This window comes from Heteronotia binoei, chromosome 4 (assembly GCF_032191835.1).
Source record: "Heteronotia binoei isolate CCM8104 ecotype False Entrance Well chromosome 4, APGP_CSIRO_Hbin_v1, whole genome shotgun sequence".
Taxonomy (NCBI): Eukaryota; Metazoa; Chordata; class Lepidosauria; order Squamata; family Gekkonidae; genus Heteronotia; species Heteronotia binoei.
The window spans coordinates 170,396,008-170,409,105 of record NC_083226.1 but is presented as its reverse complement, the minus strand read 5'-3'; the positions used below and the strand labels follow the sequence as shown (position 1 = coordinate 170,409,105).

Sequence of the window (13,098 nt, the reverse complement as noted above, 5' to 3'; positions counted from 1 at the left end):
GCAGGGGATCCCCTGGTTTGGAGGCTCCAGTGTGGGGCTACTACAGAAAAGGCCCTAGCTCTAATTGTCATGAGCCTGGCCTCTTTAGGGCCAGGGACTGAGAGAAGGTTTTGTGACCCTGGCTGAAGTGCTCTCCGGGGAACATGTAGGGAAAGGCAATCCCTAAGGTATGCAGGTCCATAGGGCTTCGAAGGTAAGCACCAGCACCTTGAAACGAATCCGGTATGCAATAGATAACCAGTGCAGCACTTTCAGCACAGGCTGAATGTGCTCCCGTAGGGGAAGACCCGTTAACAACCCGGATGCAGCATTCTGCACTAGTTGGAGCTTCCGGGTTTGAAACAAGGGCAGCCCCATGTAGAGGGCATTGCGTTAATCCAGTCTCGAGGTGACCGTGGCGTGGATCACTGTCGCTAAGTCAGGGATTGTGGAACAGAAAAAAAAACACACGGTGGACAAAAATGCGAGTGAAATCTAGATGCAAGAGTGATAAGGAATTCGGATTTGCCAAAAAGACGAATGAATTTGATACTATAATTTCTGGAACCAATGAGAAACTCATAAAAAAATTATAATTTTTTATTAGAGATGAGAATGCAGGATGAAATTATTAAGGAAAGTATGAGAAAATGGATACACAATGGAGAGCCAGTTTGGTGTTGTGGTTAACTGTGCGGTGTTGTGGTTAACTGTGGGAGAACCGGGTTTGATTTCCCACTCCTCCATCTGCAGCTGCTGGAATGGCCTTGAGTCAGCCATGGCTATCTCAGGAGTTGTCCTTGAAAGGGCAGCTGCTGTGAGAGCCCTCTCAGCCCCATCCACCTCACAGGGTGTCTTGTGGGGGAAGAAGGTAAAGGAGATTGTGAACCACTCTGAGACTCTTCAGAGTGGAGGGCGGGAAATAAATCCAATATCTTCATCTACCTCACAGGGTGTCTGTTGTGAGGGAGGAAGGCAAAGGAGATTGTGAGCCGCTCTGAGACTCTTCGGAGTGGAGGGCGGGATATAAATCCAATATCTTCATCTTCTTCTACAAAATACTGGGCATGCTATAGAACTATCAGAATGGGAGAAGCTGTGGAGAGAGAATATAAGACTTACAAGATCGGCCACTTTTAAGGAAAACCTCTATAAAATGGTGTATAGATGGTACATTACTCCAGAGAAATTATCTAAGATGTATTTGAATACTTCCAATAAATGTTGGAAGTTCAAGAGGGTAAATGGTACCTTTTATCATATGTAGTGGCAATGTAATAAGGCTAGGAAATGCTGGGGTCAAATTCATAGCTGGCTCAAAAAAACATTGAAAATATATATTCAACATCTTCCTGAGTTGTATTTGTTGAATGTTATGTCAGAACTCTCTGCCCAAATTCACAAATAGATTTTTACTGCATGCTGTAGCAGCGGCAAGAATAATTTATGCTAGGTATTGGAAAACACAACAGATACCAAGAAAAGAGGAATTTCTCCAGAAATCGTTGGAAGCAGCTGAACTGGACTTTCTGTCACTTAAATGGAAGGAAGGGGAATATTCAAGAATGTCAAGAAACCTGGAAGCCTTTATATGATTGGTTGAAGTTGGTAGGTTAATTTACGAAACAGATGGCTTCTAAAATACTGCTGATTGATGATAGGAAAGAGATGGAATTAAAATAAAGTAGGCCTAAGAAAAAGTAAGAACGTAAAAGTAGATAAGGATGGAATATGGTGCATGTAAACTAGTTTGGAGCGTAAGGATCAAACGAGTTTACATGCCCTATATTCCATCCTTATCTACTTTTAAGTTCTTACTTAACTAGTTTGATCCTTGCGCTCCAGTATATATTGTATGTGTTCTTTACTCTGTTTTTTTTTAAATGTATTTTTCCTTTCTTTTTTTCGTTGGTCTGCATGTTACCAATAAAGTCTAAAATGGTTTAAAAAAAAAGTCACACGGATAGGAGACAAGGAAGAAAAGCAACTGCTCCGTGCACCATAAGCCTTTACTTTCAATTCCAATAAAGACTAATTCACTAAAACATTCTTTATAAATCCAATTCTTTACTGATGGCAAAAAAATTATTTTGAGAAATCCAGGTTTGCTCAATGTATGCAGAGGCTACTTCAGCAACCAGTCCAAATACCAGCTTACAAGCCTAACACTCAATAAATAACTTGCTCACACTCAATCCAACCATTAAATTGTTGGCTTGAGTGTGAGCAAGTTATTTATTGAGTGTGAAGAGTGAAGCATAACATTGGCAAAGAAAAACCCTGTAGCTTGGATAAAGCTGTAATGCGAAACAGAGACACAGAGTGGTTATGCCTGTAAGCTGGTGTTTGTACTTTAACTCAAGGGTGTCAAGCATATAGTTCAGGGGCCGAATCAGGCCCCCAGAGGGCTCCTATCAGGCCCCCGAGCAATTGGATGTCATCTGCTTCCTTTTCCCTCTCTTGCTTCCTTCTGCATAACAGCTTGCCTTGCAAGGCTTGCTCAATTGAACAGGAGCTACAGAGCGAAACCTCTATATTCTCCATTGGCTGAGGCTCCTCCCTTGGGGAGGAAGGGGGGCGGAGGAATAGCTTGTTTTGTCAGGCTCTCTCAATCGCACAGCAGAGCTACTGAGCCAAGCCTCTCTTCTTTCTATTGGCTGAGTCTCCACCCCCCGCAGTCCCCTGGGGAAGGAAGGGAAGAGCCAGAGCTTCCTTTGTCCAGTACCCTGGATCCCATGGGAGAAATACAAAGAAGGCATCTTTAAAACCAATGAGTGCTAACATTTTAAGCATGCTTTAAGTTTTTAAAAATATATATATGTGTTTTCAAAGATTTCAGGTTTTCACAGCTGGTAACATCATTAGGGTTTGTAGAGTCTTTCGGGATCAAGTGCCGTGTTCTACTGGAGAAAGTTTTCCTTCCAGACGTTTCGTTCTCAGCTGCGGAGAACATCCTCAGTGGCGTTGCAGCCGGAGCAGGCGCTCAGACCTTCTTGGCTGCTGTTCATTGAGTGGGGCCAGGGCTGCTGGAGAGCTGCTATTTGTAGGCTGGAGGGGGTGTGGTGAAAGGGCAATTGGTAGCTCTCCAGCAGCCCTGGCCTCACTCAATGCGCAGCAGCCAAGAAGGTCTGAGCGCCTGCTCCGGCTGCAACGCCACTGAGGATGTTCTCCGCAGCTGAGAACGAAACGTCTGGAAGAAAAACTTTCTCCAGTAGAACACGGCACTTGATCCCGAAAGAGTCTACAAACCCTAATATATATGTGTTTGTCTGTGTTCCTTATAAAATTTGTATCTCTGCTACTCAATCTTAAATAGGTACACACCCGGCCTGGCCTGGCCTGGCTCAGCACAACCCGACATGGCCCGGCCCAACGAGGTCTCATTTATGTCAGATCCGGCCCTCATAACAGATGAGTTCGACACCCCTGCTTTAACTTGTTGCTGACGTATCCTCGGCATAGTTGCATCTCTAAGACCAGCAAAGTTTTATTCAGAATGTAAGCTTTCGTGCGCTCTAAGCTCACTTCCTCGTCTGAATAAAACTCTGTTGGTCTTAAAGGTGCCACTTGACTCTTGCTTTGTTCTGCCGCTTCAGACCAACAGGGCTGCCCGCTTGGATCTACACTGAGCAAACCTGGATTTGTCAAAGTAAAATTTTGCCATCAGTAACGAATCGGACTTATAAAGAACTTTTTGCTGTTGCTTTCTTTCCTGGCCACCTGGGGATTGGCAGCCCTACTCTTAACAGGGCCTGCTGGAAGCTCCAGGAGGATTGGCTACATCAGAGGTGTGTGGCCTAATATGCAAATGAGTTCCTCCTACAAAAAAAGCCCTGGCTACAGCAAACTAACACAGTTACTCACCTGAGAGTGTAAAAAGCTGACCTAACCTGGGATTCTCTGCTGAAATTGGAAGGAGCTCCCCCCCCCCCTCTCTCTCTCTCTCTCTCTCTCTCTCTCTCTCTCTATCCATCCATCCATCCATCCATCCATCCATCCATCCATCCATCTATCTATCATCTATCTATCTATCTATCTATCTATCTATCTATCTATCTATCTATCTATCTATCTATCTATCTATCTATCTATCTATCTATCTATCTATCTGAAAAAGAAGAAGAAGACGACAACTGCAGATTTATACCCCACCCTTCTCTCTGAATCAGAGATTCAGAGCGGGTTACAATCTCCTATTTCTTCTCCCCCCACAACAGACACCCTGTGAGGTGGGTGGGGCTGAGAGGAATCTCCCAGAAGCTGCCCTTTCAAGGACAATTCCTGCGAGAGCTATCACTAACCCAAGGACATTCCAGCAGCTGCATGTGGAGGAGTGGGGAATCAAACCTGGTTCTCCCAGTCCACACTCTTAACCACTACACCAAACTGGCTATAATGGAGAACTGGAGCGCTCTCTCCTATCTGTCTATCATTTCCTCCTGAGATAATTTAACCAGGGGTGGAATTCCAGCAGGAATATAATATCCTTTGCATATTAGGCCACATCCCCTGATGTAGCCAATCCTCCAAGAGTTTACAAAATAGAGCCTTGTAAGCTCTTGGAGGGTTGGCTACATCAGGGGTGTGTGGCCTAATATGCAAAGGAGCTCCTGCTAGAATTCCACCCCAGCATTTAACAAAAGATCCCTTTCTGCATGTCGCTCCATTGCCGAGATGAAAATTGGCAAGAGTAGCCCATCTTTTCTCCCACTCTCTTTTCAATTCCCTGCGCCCAAAAAACGATCTCAAGGGTTGTATATTTTTTGTCGTTGGAGAAACAAGGTTGGCTTGATGAGGTTCATCAGGCGCTTGTCAGCTGGCTTCCCTCAATCGCCTCTAAATTACAGCAACATCCCTTCAACGTGCTCAAAGTGCAAAGAAACAAAGCTAGGAACGTAATACGCGGCTAAGGGTTTGATCTCATGTAGCACGTCCTCATTTTCCAAAAAGGGTCGGCTTGAAAGCATCGAGCTGAACTTGAAAAGTAAACTCAGCTGCGTCCAAATGAGTACTTGAGGGGGAAAAGAAGAAAAAAAAATCACCAATGAAGATGATTCTGTTGTGGAAGCTCTTTGTTCAATATTTGGTTTGCTTTTAAAGATGCTCCGTAAGCCCTTGTTTATACAAGCTGTTGATGCCAAGAATTAGAAGCCTCTTCACTCGATGCTGTTTTCCATTTATTTACATGACCAAGAATTTAACCTGACTGTAAAGGACTATTGTGCATATCTCAAATTAGTAAGCTGGGGTTTGCGAGTGAGTGTACTGTCAGCTTATCACAGACCCGACAAGCGCTGGTTTTCAAACAGCAGCTAATAGCTATGGTGACTAAAAACAATCTCCACATTCAGAGACGTTAAACCTCTGGATTCTAGTACCAGGAGGCAACATCAGGCAAAGGCCTTGGTCTCTGTGCCCTGTTGTTGGCCCTCCAGAGGAACTGGTTGGCCACCATGTGAGACACGATGCTGGACTAGATGGACCATTGGGCTGATCCAGCAAGGCTCTCCTTATGTTTTTATGAAGGCCTCAACCTCTCTGCCCTGTTGTTGGCCCTCCAGAGGAACTGGTTGGCCACCGTGTGAGACAGGATGCTGGATGAGATGGACCACTGGTCTGATCCAGCAAGGCTCTCCTTATGTTTTTATGAAGGCCTCAACCTCTCTGCCCTGTTGTTGGCCCTCCAGAGGAACTGGTTGGCCACTGTGTGAGACAGGATGCTGGATGAGATGGACCACTGGTCTGATCCAGCAAGGCTCTCCTTATGTTTTTATGAAGGCCTCAACCTCTCTGCCCTGTTGTTGGCCCTCCAGAGGAACTGGTTGGCCACTGTGTGAGACAGGATGCTGGGCTAGATGGACCACTGGTCTGATCCAACACAGCTCTTATTATGTTCTTATGGAGGCCTTGCTTTCTATACCCTGCTGTTGGCCCTCCAGAAGAACTGGCGAGCCACTGTGTGAGACAGGATGTCAGACTAGATGGACCTCTGTTCTGATCCAGCAGGGCTCTTCTTATGTTCTTATGGAGGCCTCGGTCTCTATGACCTATTGTTGGCCCTCCAGAGGAACTGGCTGGCCACTGTGTGAGACAGGATCTTGGACTAGATTGACCACTGGTCTGATTCAGCAGGGCTCTTCTTATGTCTCCCCCTTAATACATTACAGTGTTCACAGTGGAGAGTGGGAGGGGCCATGTTTCGGTGATCAAGCACCCGCTTTGCAAGCAGACGGTCTCAGGTTTAGTCCCTGACAGTTCCCAAAGGATTTCAAGAGGAAGATCATCTACCTCAGAGATCCTCTGTGACTTTTTAGGTACAAGACAGCTTTACATGTTCTTATATTCAGGGGAGTTTGATATCCAGAAAGACACTCCTGTACTGATTCCTAAGCCATGCACCCCTGGAATATATTGCAATGTAACCCTAGAATATCAATATGACACAGCAATGCCCATTTGAATTGGAATAGTCTTTCTTGCACATAAGGGAGACAAATCCAGTTCCTTCTAGACCCCAAGCAGGCTGGCATGATTGGGGGCTGTGCTGAAAGGCTAAACAGCATCTTTCTGCTCCTAGAAAGGAACAATTCCAGGCCAAAAGAGACGGCAAAGTGGGCAGAGCTGTAAAATTTCCTTCACTCCGCTTGGCAACCTTTTAAGTCTTGTTCTCAAAACATAAAAACAATATAAGGGTTACCAGAGCCCTGCAACACAAACAAATGGTTTGTATATATGTTCTGTTATTCTTCAGGGCAAGACAGCAGACACACAAAGGCTAAGGGGTAAGTGGCCATCTTGTGTGAATGTGTGGCATACCTATAAACTCGTCTCACATTTCTGCCAGGGAATCTGACCTAATAGAATTTCTATTTTTCTTTAATTACTGCTAAGGCTATCAAAGTCAACCAGTCTCCTGAACACTTGATGGATGCCTATCCATGTTGATATTTAGGGCGAAATCTATCACTTTTGGGGAGCTTAAAAGGAATCAGTTTGGAAAAACAGGGCCATAAAAACTCATATGGCCAGCGTAATTAAAATTCCTCTATTGGGGTATGGGTCTATGACACAATGATCTCTGATTGGATATTCAACATATGACACCCCGATTTTCCATTGGTGTGACACTCTGCTTCCTCATTGGGTAATTGAATCACTTGATGTGACATAACTGACCTTAGAAAAACAGGCAACCCTACCTGTCAAGATTAGATTTTTCCACCCTCCCCTCGAGGAATTTTCCCATCCTCTCAGTCTCCTTGGCATTCTCCCCTCCATCCATCCCTTCCTGCCTTCATTCCCGCCCCCCTTCTTCTCAAGAGAAATCTGTCTCCATAGGCCTCATGTTTCCTCTGACTGAACCTACTCTGCAAGATTTAGGTATTGTATACCCCCCCTCCCATCCTTACTTATTCAGCTAACCACTGTATTACTTTTGCATGCTTGAAATTGTTTGATTGGGATATAACTATTTGAAAACCTACAATAAAATCCATTATTTAACCAAAGGATTTTCAGTGGTCTAGCTCCGTAAACATTGACAGAGATCCTTGCTCACCTCACCCTCTCGTAGGCCTACCATTTTGAGCTATTAATATTCCCCAATAAAAGGTTAGTTGAGATGTAACAGATTATCATATACCGTATAGTATTCCGCAGCATACTCAAGGGTGTCCCACCAGCAGGAAGGAGTAACAGTTCTGGCTTCGCCAACCAGCCTTGGTCATTACCAAGTGACCCCTTCCAGAAAGGTATCCTTATCAGGACAACAGTGGCGAATCACGTACTTTCTAGGGCGTCCTCAATTACTTCATCGATCTGTTTGAGCGTCCCATCCTTCAGGAGTTTCTCGGTAAAGACTCGGGACGGCACCAGTTCCCTCATGATCTCGCCGTCCTCTTCGGATCTTGCTAACCACTTGTCGCACGGAAAGGTGGTTTTTTCGGAACCCTGGCGTGAACAGAAAACAAACAAGCTCTTTGGTACCACAACCCAGTGGTGTGCGTAGAGCAGGGGTGGCCAAACTGTGGCTTGGAAGTCACATGTGGCTCTTTCACACATCTTGTGTGGCTCTCAAAGCCCCCACTGCCCCATTGGCCAGCTTGGAGCAGGCACTTGTCTCTTGAAATCACTTATCTAAGGCAAGCCAGCTGGTGGCTTGGAGAATACATTTAAAGTTGCTTTCTTTTGACCTCTCCCTCCCTCCACTCCCATCTATTTCCTTCCTTCCTTCCATCCTTCCCTCAAACATCTGACATTCATGTCTTGCGGCTCTCAGACATCTTACGTTTATTCTGTGTGGCTCTTACATTAAGCAAGTTTGGCCACTCGTGGTCTAGAGTATTTGATACACAGAGCACAGGGTAGCACACAGTGGAGCTTACTTGAGAGTAAACACACAAGGATCGGGGCCATTAGAAAGGAAGGGGCATCCGTCAAGTGAGGAAGGGGTGGAGAGAAAGTTACGGTCGTTGTTGTTTTTCAAGAGGCAGGGGATCTGTTTAAGATTTGGCAAGGAGGCAATGAGGATGTCTCCCAAGCCCCATCCAACCCCTGGAACTGTGAAGAAGAACAACAAGGAGAAGAGGACCGCAGGTTTATACCCCGTTCTTCTCTCTGAATCAGAGTCTCAGAGCGGCTTACAATCTTCTTTATCTCCTTCCTCCCCAACAGACACTCTGTGAGGTGGGCGGGGCTGAGAGGGCTCTCCCAGAAGCTGCCCTTTCAAGGACAACTCTGCAAGAGCTAAGGCTGACCCAAGGCCATTCCAGCAGCTGCAAGTGGAGGAGTGGGGAATCAAACCCAGTTCTCCCTGATAAGAGTCCGCATGCTTCACCACTACACCAAACTGACAGGGTTTTCAGAAGGTGGGCTTTTAAAAAAAGAATATCAAGCCAGACTGAAAGACAGAAAATTGTTTGTGTTTTCTAAATGGGCAATCCCTGGTGCCAGAGTACCTTGCCAGCATCTCACTCAGAAAAATGAGTGTTTTTTTCAGGCCATGATCCCCTCACTCTCTTAGGCACCTCCCTAACACCTGCACCCAGGATGGATCTATCTATCATCCGGCCCATGGTATGTCACTGCCAGATCCGTATTTGTACCCAGGGGCTGAACTATCTTATGAGGTAAAGTTCTAGTAATAGCCTCAGACGTGGGGATGGACTTTGCGGTCTATATAGTCATCAGTAGGGCTTTTTTGCAGAAAAAGCCCAGCAGGGACTCATTTGCATATTAGGCCACACCACCCTGATGTCACTATCGTCCCACACAGGGCACTTTGTAGGGGGGGAATCCTATCAGGAACTCATTTGCATATTAGGCCACACCCCCTGACAGCACCATCGTCACACACAGGGCATTTTGTGGGGCGGATCCCACCAGGAACTCATTTGCATATTAGGCCACACCCCCTGATGTCGCCATCGTTGCGCGCGGGGCATTTTGTGGGGGGGAATCCCACCAGGAATTCATTTGCATATTAGGCCACACCCCTGGTGCCACCATCATCCCACACAGGCCACTCTGTAGGAGAGAATCCCATCAGGAACTCATTTGCATATTAGGCCACACCCCTGATGCCACCATCGTTACATGCGGGGCATTGTGGGGGGAATCCCACCAGGAACTCATTTGCATATTAGGCCACACCCCCTGATGCCAAGCCAGTCAGAATGCATTCCTGTGCGTTCCTGCTCAACCACCCCTGCCCCCCGGACATCAGCACATATATTTGAGTGTTATTGTGAAGAATCCTTCCTAGGGAATCATTAGTACATTATCTTTGGAAATTGTATAATTGATAACAGTAGAGTTTAATTACAGGAATAATCTATACAGCACATAGGAATTGTTCTTTGCATCTGCGGCTATTATATACACCGTGACGCCTTCTCTTATCGTTAGTGAAGTTCTAGTAGTCAGCAGGGCCCGCTTGGACCCAGCTGGTTTATATTATTTAAAACGTTTGGCTGTATCAACTTTTCAGATCCTGCTATAGGACATTTTTGAGGCTCAGTTTCTCCATGTTTCTGAAGGCAGAGCAGCTCTCTGCTACACAGACACATGTGAGACCCAGTTTGGTGTAGTGCAGGGGCATCAAACATGCAGTTTGGGGGCCGAATCAGGCCCCCCAAGGGCTCCTATCAGGCCCCCAAGCAACTGGCTGTCATCTGTTTCCTTCTCCCTATATCTTGCTTCCTTCTGCATAACAGCTTGCTTTGCAGGGCTTGCTCAATTGCACAGGAGCTACAGAGCAAAAACCTCTATTTTCTCCATTGGTTGAGGCTCCTCTCTTGGGGAGGAATACCTTGCTTTGCCAGGCTCTCTCAGAATCCCATGGGAGAAATACAAAGAAAGCACCTTTAAGAGTGCTAACATTTTAAGCATGTTTTAAGTTTTTTAAAATATATATATATATTTGTGTTCTTTATAAAATGTGTATCTCTCTGCTACCTAATCTTAAATAGGTACATACATGGCCTGGCCCAACATGACTCAGCCCAAACCAACATTGTCCGTCCCTCATAACAAACGAGTTAGACACCCCTGGTGTAGTGGTTAAGTGCGCAGACTCTTATCTGGGAGAACCGGGTTTGTTTCCCCACTCCTCCACATGCATCTGCTGGAATGGCCTTGGGTCAGCTGTTGCTCTCTTGTCTGGAAGAACCGGGTTTGATTCCCCACTCCTCCACTTGCAGCTGTTGGAATGGCCTTGGGTCAGCCATAGCTCTCGTAGGAGTTGTCCTTGAAAGGGCAACTTCTGTCAGAAACACTCTCAGCCCCACTCACCTCACAGGGTATCTGTTGTGGGGGAGGACGATAAAGGAGATTGTGAGCCACTCTGAGACTCTGAGATTCAGAGTGAAGGGCGGGGTATAAATCCAATATCTTATTCTTCTTCTATATATACTAAATTTGATTGTTGCGTGTGTTTGGAGAGGCTGTGGCCCAGAACATATTTATTTCAAATATTTCTGTAGCACCTGCCCAGCAACACAGTCTAAGACGGTCACAAGAATGCTATTAATACTGCTATCGGGAATTTTAACGGCAACTGTTAATTTCATGAAATTATTATTTATTGTTGAACGATTACTGGTTGTTTTATCGAGTGTGGTAAGCTGCCCTGAGCCCGCTTGCGGGGTAGGGTGGGATGTAAACTGAAATAAATAAATAAATAAGAATAAAAGCAATAGTACAGCCCTTATAAAACTATAATCTCAGCACAAACAAAACAACCTAGTGCAGGGGTGTCGAACTCATTTGTTATGAGGGCCGGATCTGACATAAATGAGACTTTGCTGGGCGGGCCGTGAGTGTCATAAAAGGTAATGCCAGCTAGAAGAGATATAAACTTTATAAAGGGCACAGATAAACACAGTTAAAGTTTGGGGTTTTTTTTAAAAAAAAAATTAAAAATGTTTAAAACATTAACAATCATTGGCCTTAAAGATGCTTTCTTTGTATTTCTCCCATGGGATCCAGGGAACTGGGCAAAGGAAGCTCTGGTTCTTTCCTTCCTTCTCCAGAGGACCAGGAAGGGGAGGAGACTCAGCCATAGAAGGAAAGGAGACCTGGCTCAGTAGCTCTGCTGTGCAATTGATGAGTCTGGCAAAGCAAGCTCAGCCTCCCTCCCACTTCCTCCCCAAGGAAGGATCCTCAGCCAATGGAGAAATTAGAGGCTTTGCTCTATAACTCCTGTGCGATTGAGCATGCCTGGCAAAGCAAGCTCTGATGCAGAAGGAAGCGAGAGAGAGGGAGAAGGAAGCAGATGACAGCCAGTTGCTCGGGGGCCTGATAGGAGCCCTCTGGGGGCCTGATTCAGCCCTCAGGCCACATGTTTGACACCCCTGACACCCCTGGATAGGAGCTCTCTGGGGGCCTGATTCAGCCCCTGGGCCACATGTTGGACAGCTTCGATTTGCCAGGGAAGCTCACTGAGTGACTGTGGCCCAGTCAGTTACTCTCTGCCTAACCTACCTAGGATCAAATTATCATTGAGTTGGAAGGGACCTCTAAGGTCATCTAGTCCAACCCCTTGCACAATGCAGGAACTTCACAAATACCTCCCCCCTTCCTGTCCACCTTCTCATGTTCTGCCTAATTCACAGGATGAGCATTGCTGTCAGACTGCCATCTAGCCTCTGTTCAAAAACCTCCAAGGAAGGAGAGCCCACCACCTCCTGAGGAAGCCTGTTCCACTGAGGAACCACTCTAATGGTCAGGAAGTTCTTCCTAATGTTGAACCAGAAGCTCTTTTGATTTAATCTCAACCCATTGGTTCTGGTCCTACCTTCCGGGGCCACAGGAAACAATTCCACACCATCCACTATCTGACAGCCCTTCAAGTATTTGAAGATGGTGATCATATCACCTCTCAGCCTCCTCCTCTCCAGGCTAACCATGCCCAGCTCCTTCAGCCTTTCTTCATAGGGCTTGGTCTCCAGACCCCTCACCATCTTCATCGCCCTCCTCTGGACCTGTTCCAGCTTGTCTATATCCTTCTTAAAAGAAAGGAGAGCCCACCACCTCCCGAGGAAGCCTGTTCCACTGAGGAACCACTCTAACAGTCAGAAAGTTCTGCCTAATGTTGAGCCGGAAACTCTTTTGATTTAATTTCAACCCATTGGTTCTGGTCCAACCTTCTGGGGCAACAGAAGACAACTGTGCACCACCCTCTATATGACAGCCCTTCAAGGACTTAAAGGTGGTGATTGTATCACCTCTAAGTCTTATAGACCACCAGGTCAGGCAGAGGACTTGGATGAAATACTTCTACAGCAGATTGCAAAGTTCTCCAAGAGAAGGGATACCATGATCATGGAAGATTTCAATTACCCGGACATCTGTTGGAAGTCCAACTCTGCTAAAAATGAAAAGTCAAATAGATTCCTGACTTGTCTTGCTGACAACTTCCTTTTCCAGAAAGTGAAGAAGGAAACAAGGGGATCTGCTATCTTGGATTTGATTCTCACCAACAAGGAAGAATTGATTGAAGAAGTGGAAATAGTGGGCACCCTGAGCTGTAGTGACCATGTAATTTTGGAATTTACAATTTTAGGGAAGGGAAAAGCTATACGTAGTCAGACTTATAGGTTGGACTTTAGAAAGGCAAAC

At 45.8% G+C, this 13,098-nt stretch overlaps 1 protein-coding gene across 1 annotated transcript in view; it reads right to left on the bottom strand.

Annotated features, from left to right (window-relative positions):
- Positions 1–13,098, bottom strand: part of LOXHD1 (lipoxygenase homology PLAT domains 1) — a 320,016-nt gene that overhangs the window by 89,469 nt on the left and 217,449 nt on the right. The window contains exon 28 of the mRNA XM_060236607.1: positions 7,767–7,929. Coding sequence (XP_060092590.1) covers positions 7,767–7,929 — 163 coding nt within the window. The remainder of the gene's footprint in view (positions 1–7,766; positions 7,930–13,098) is intronic.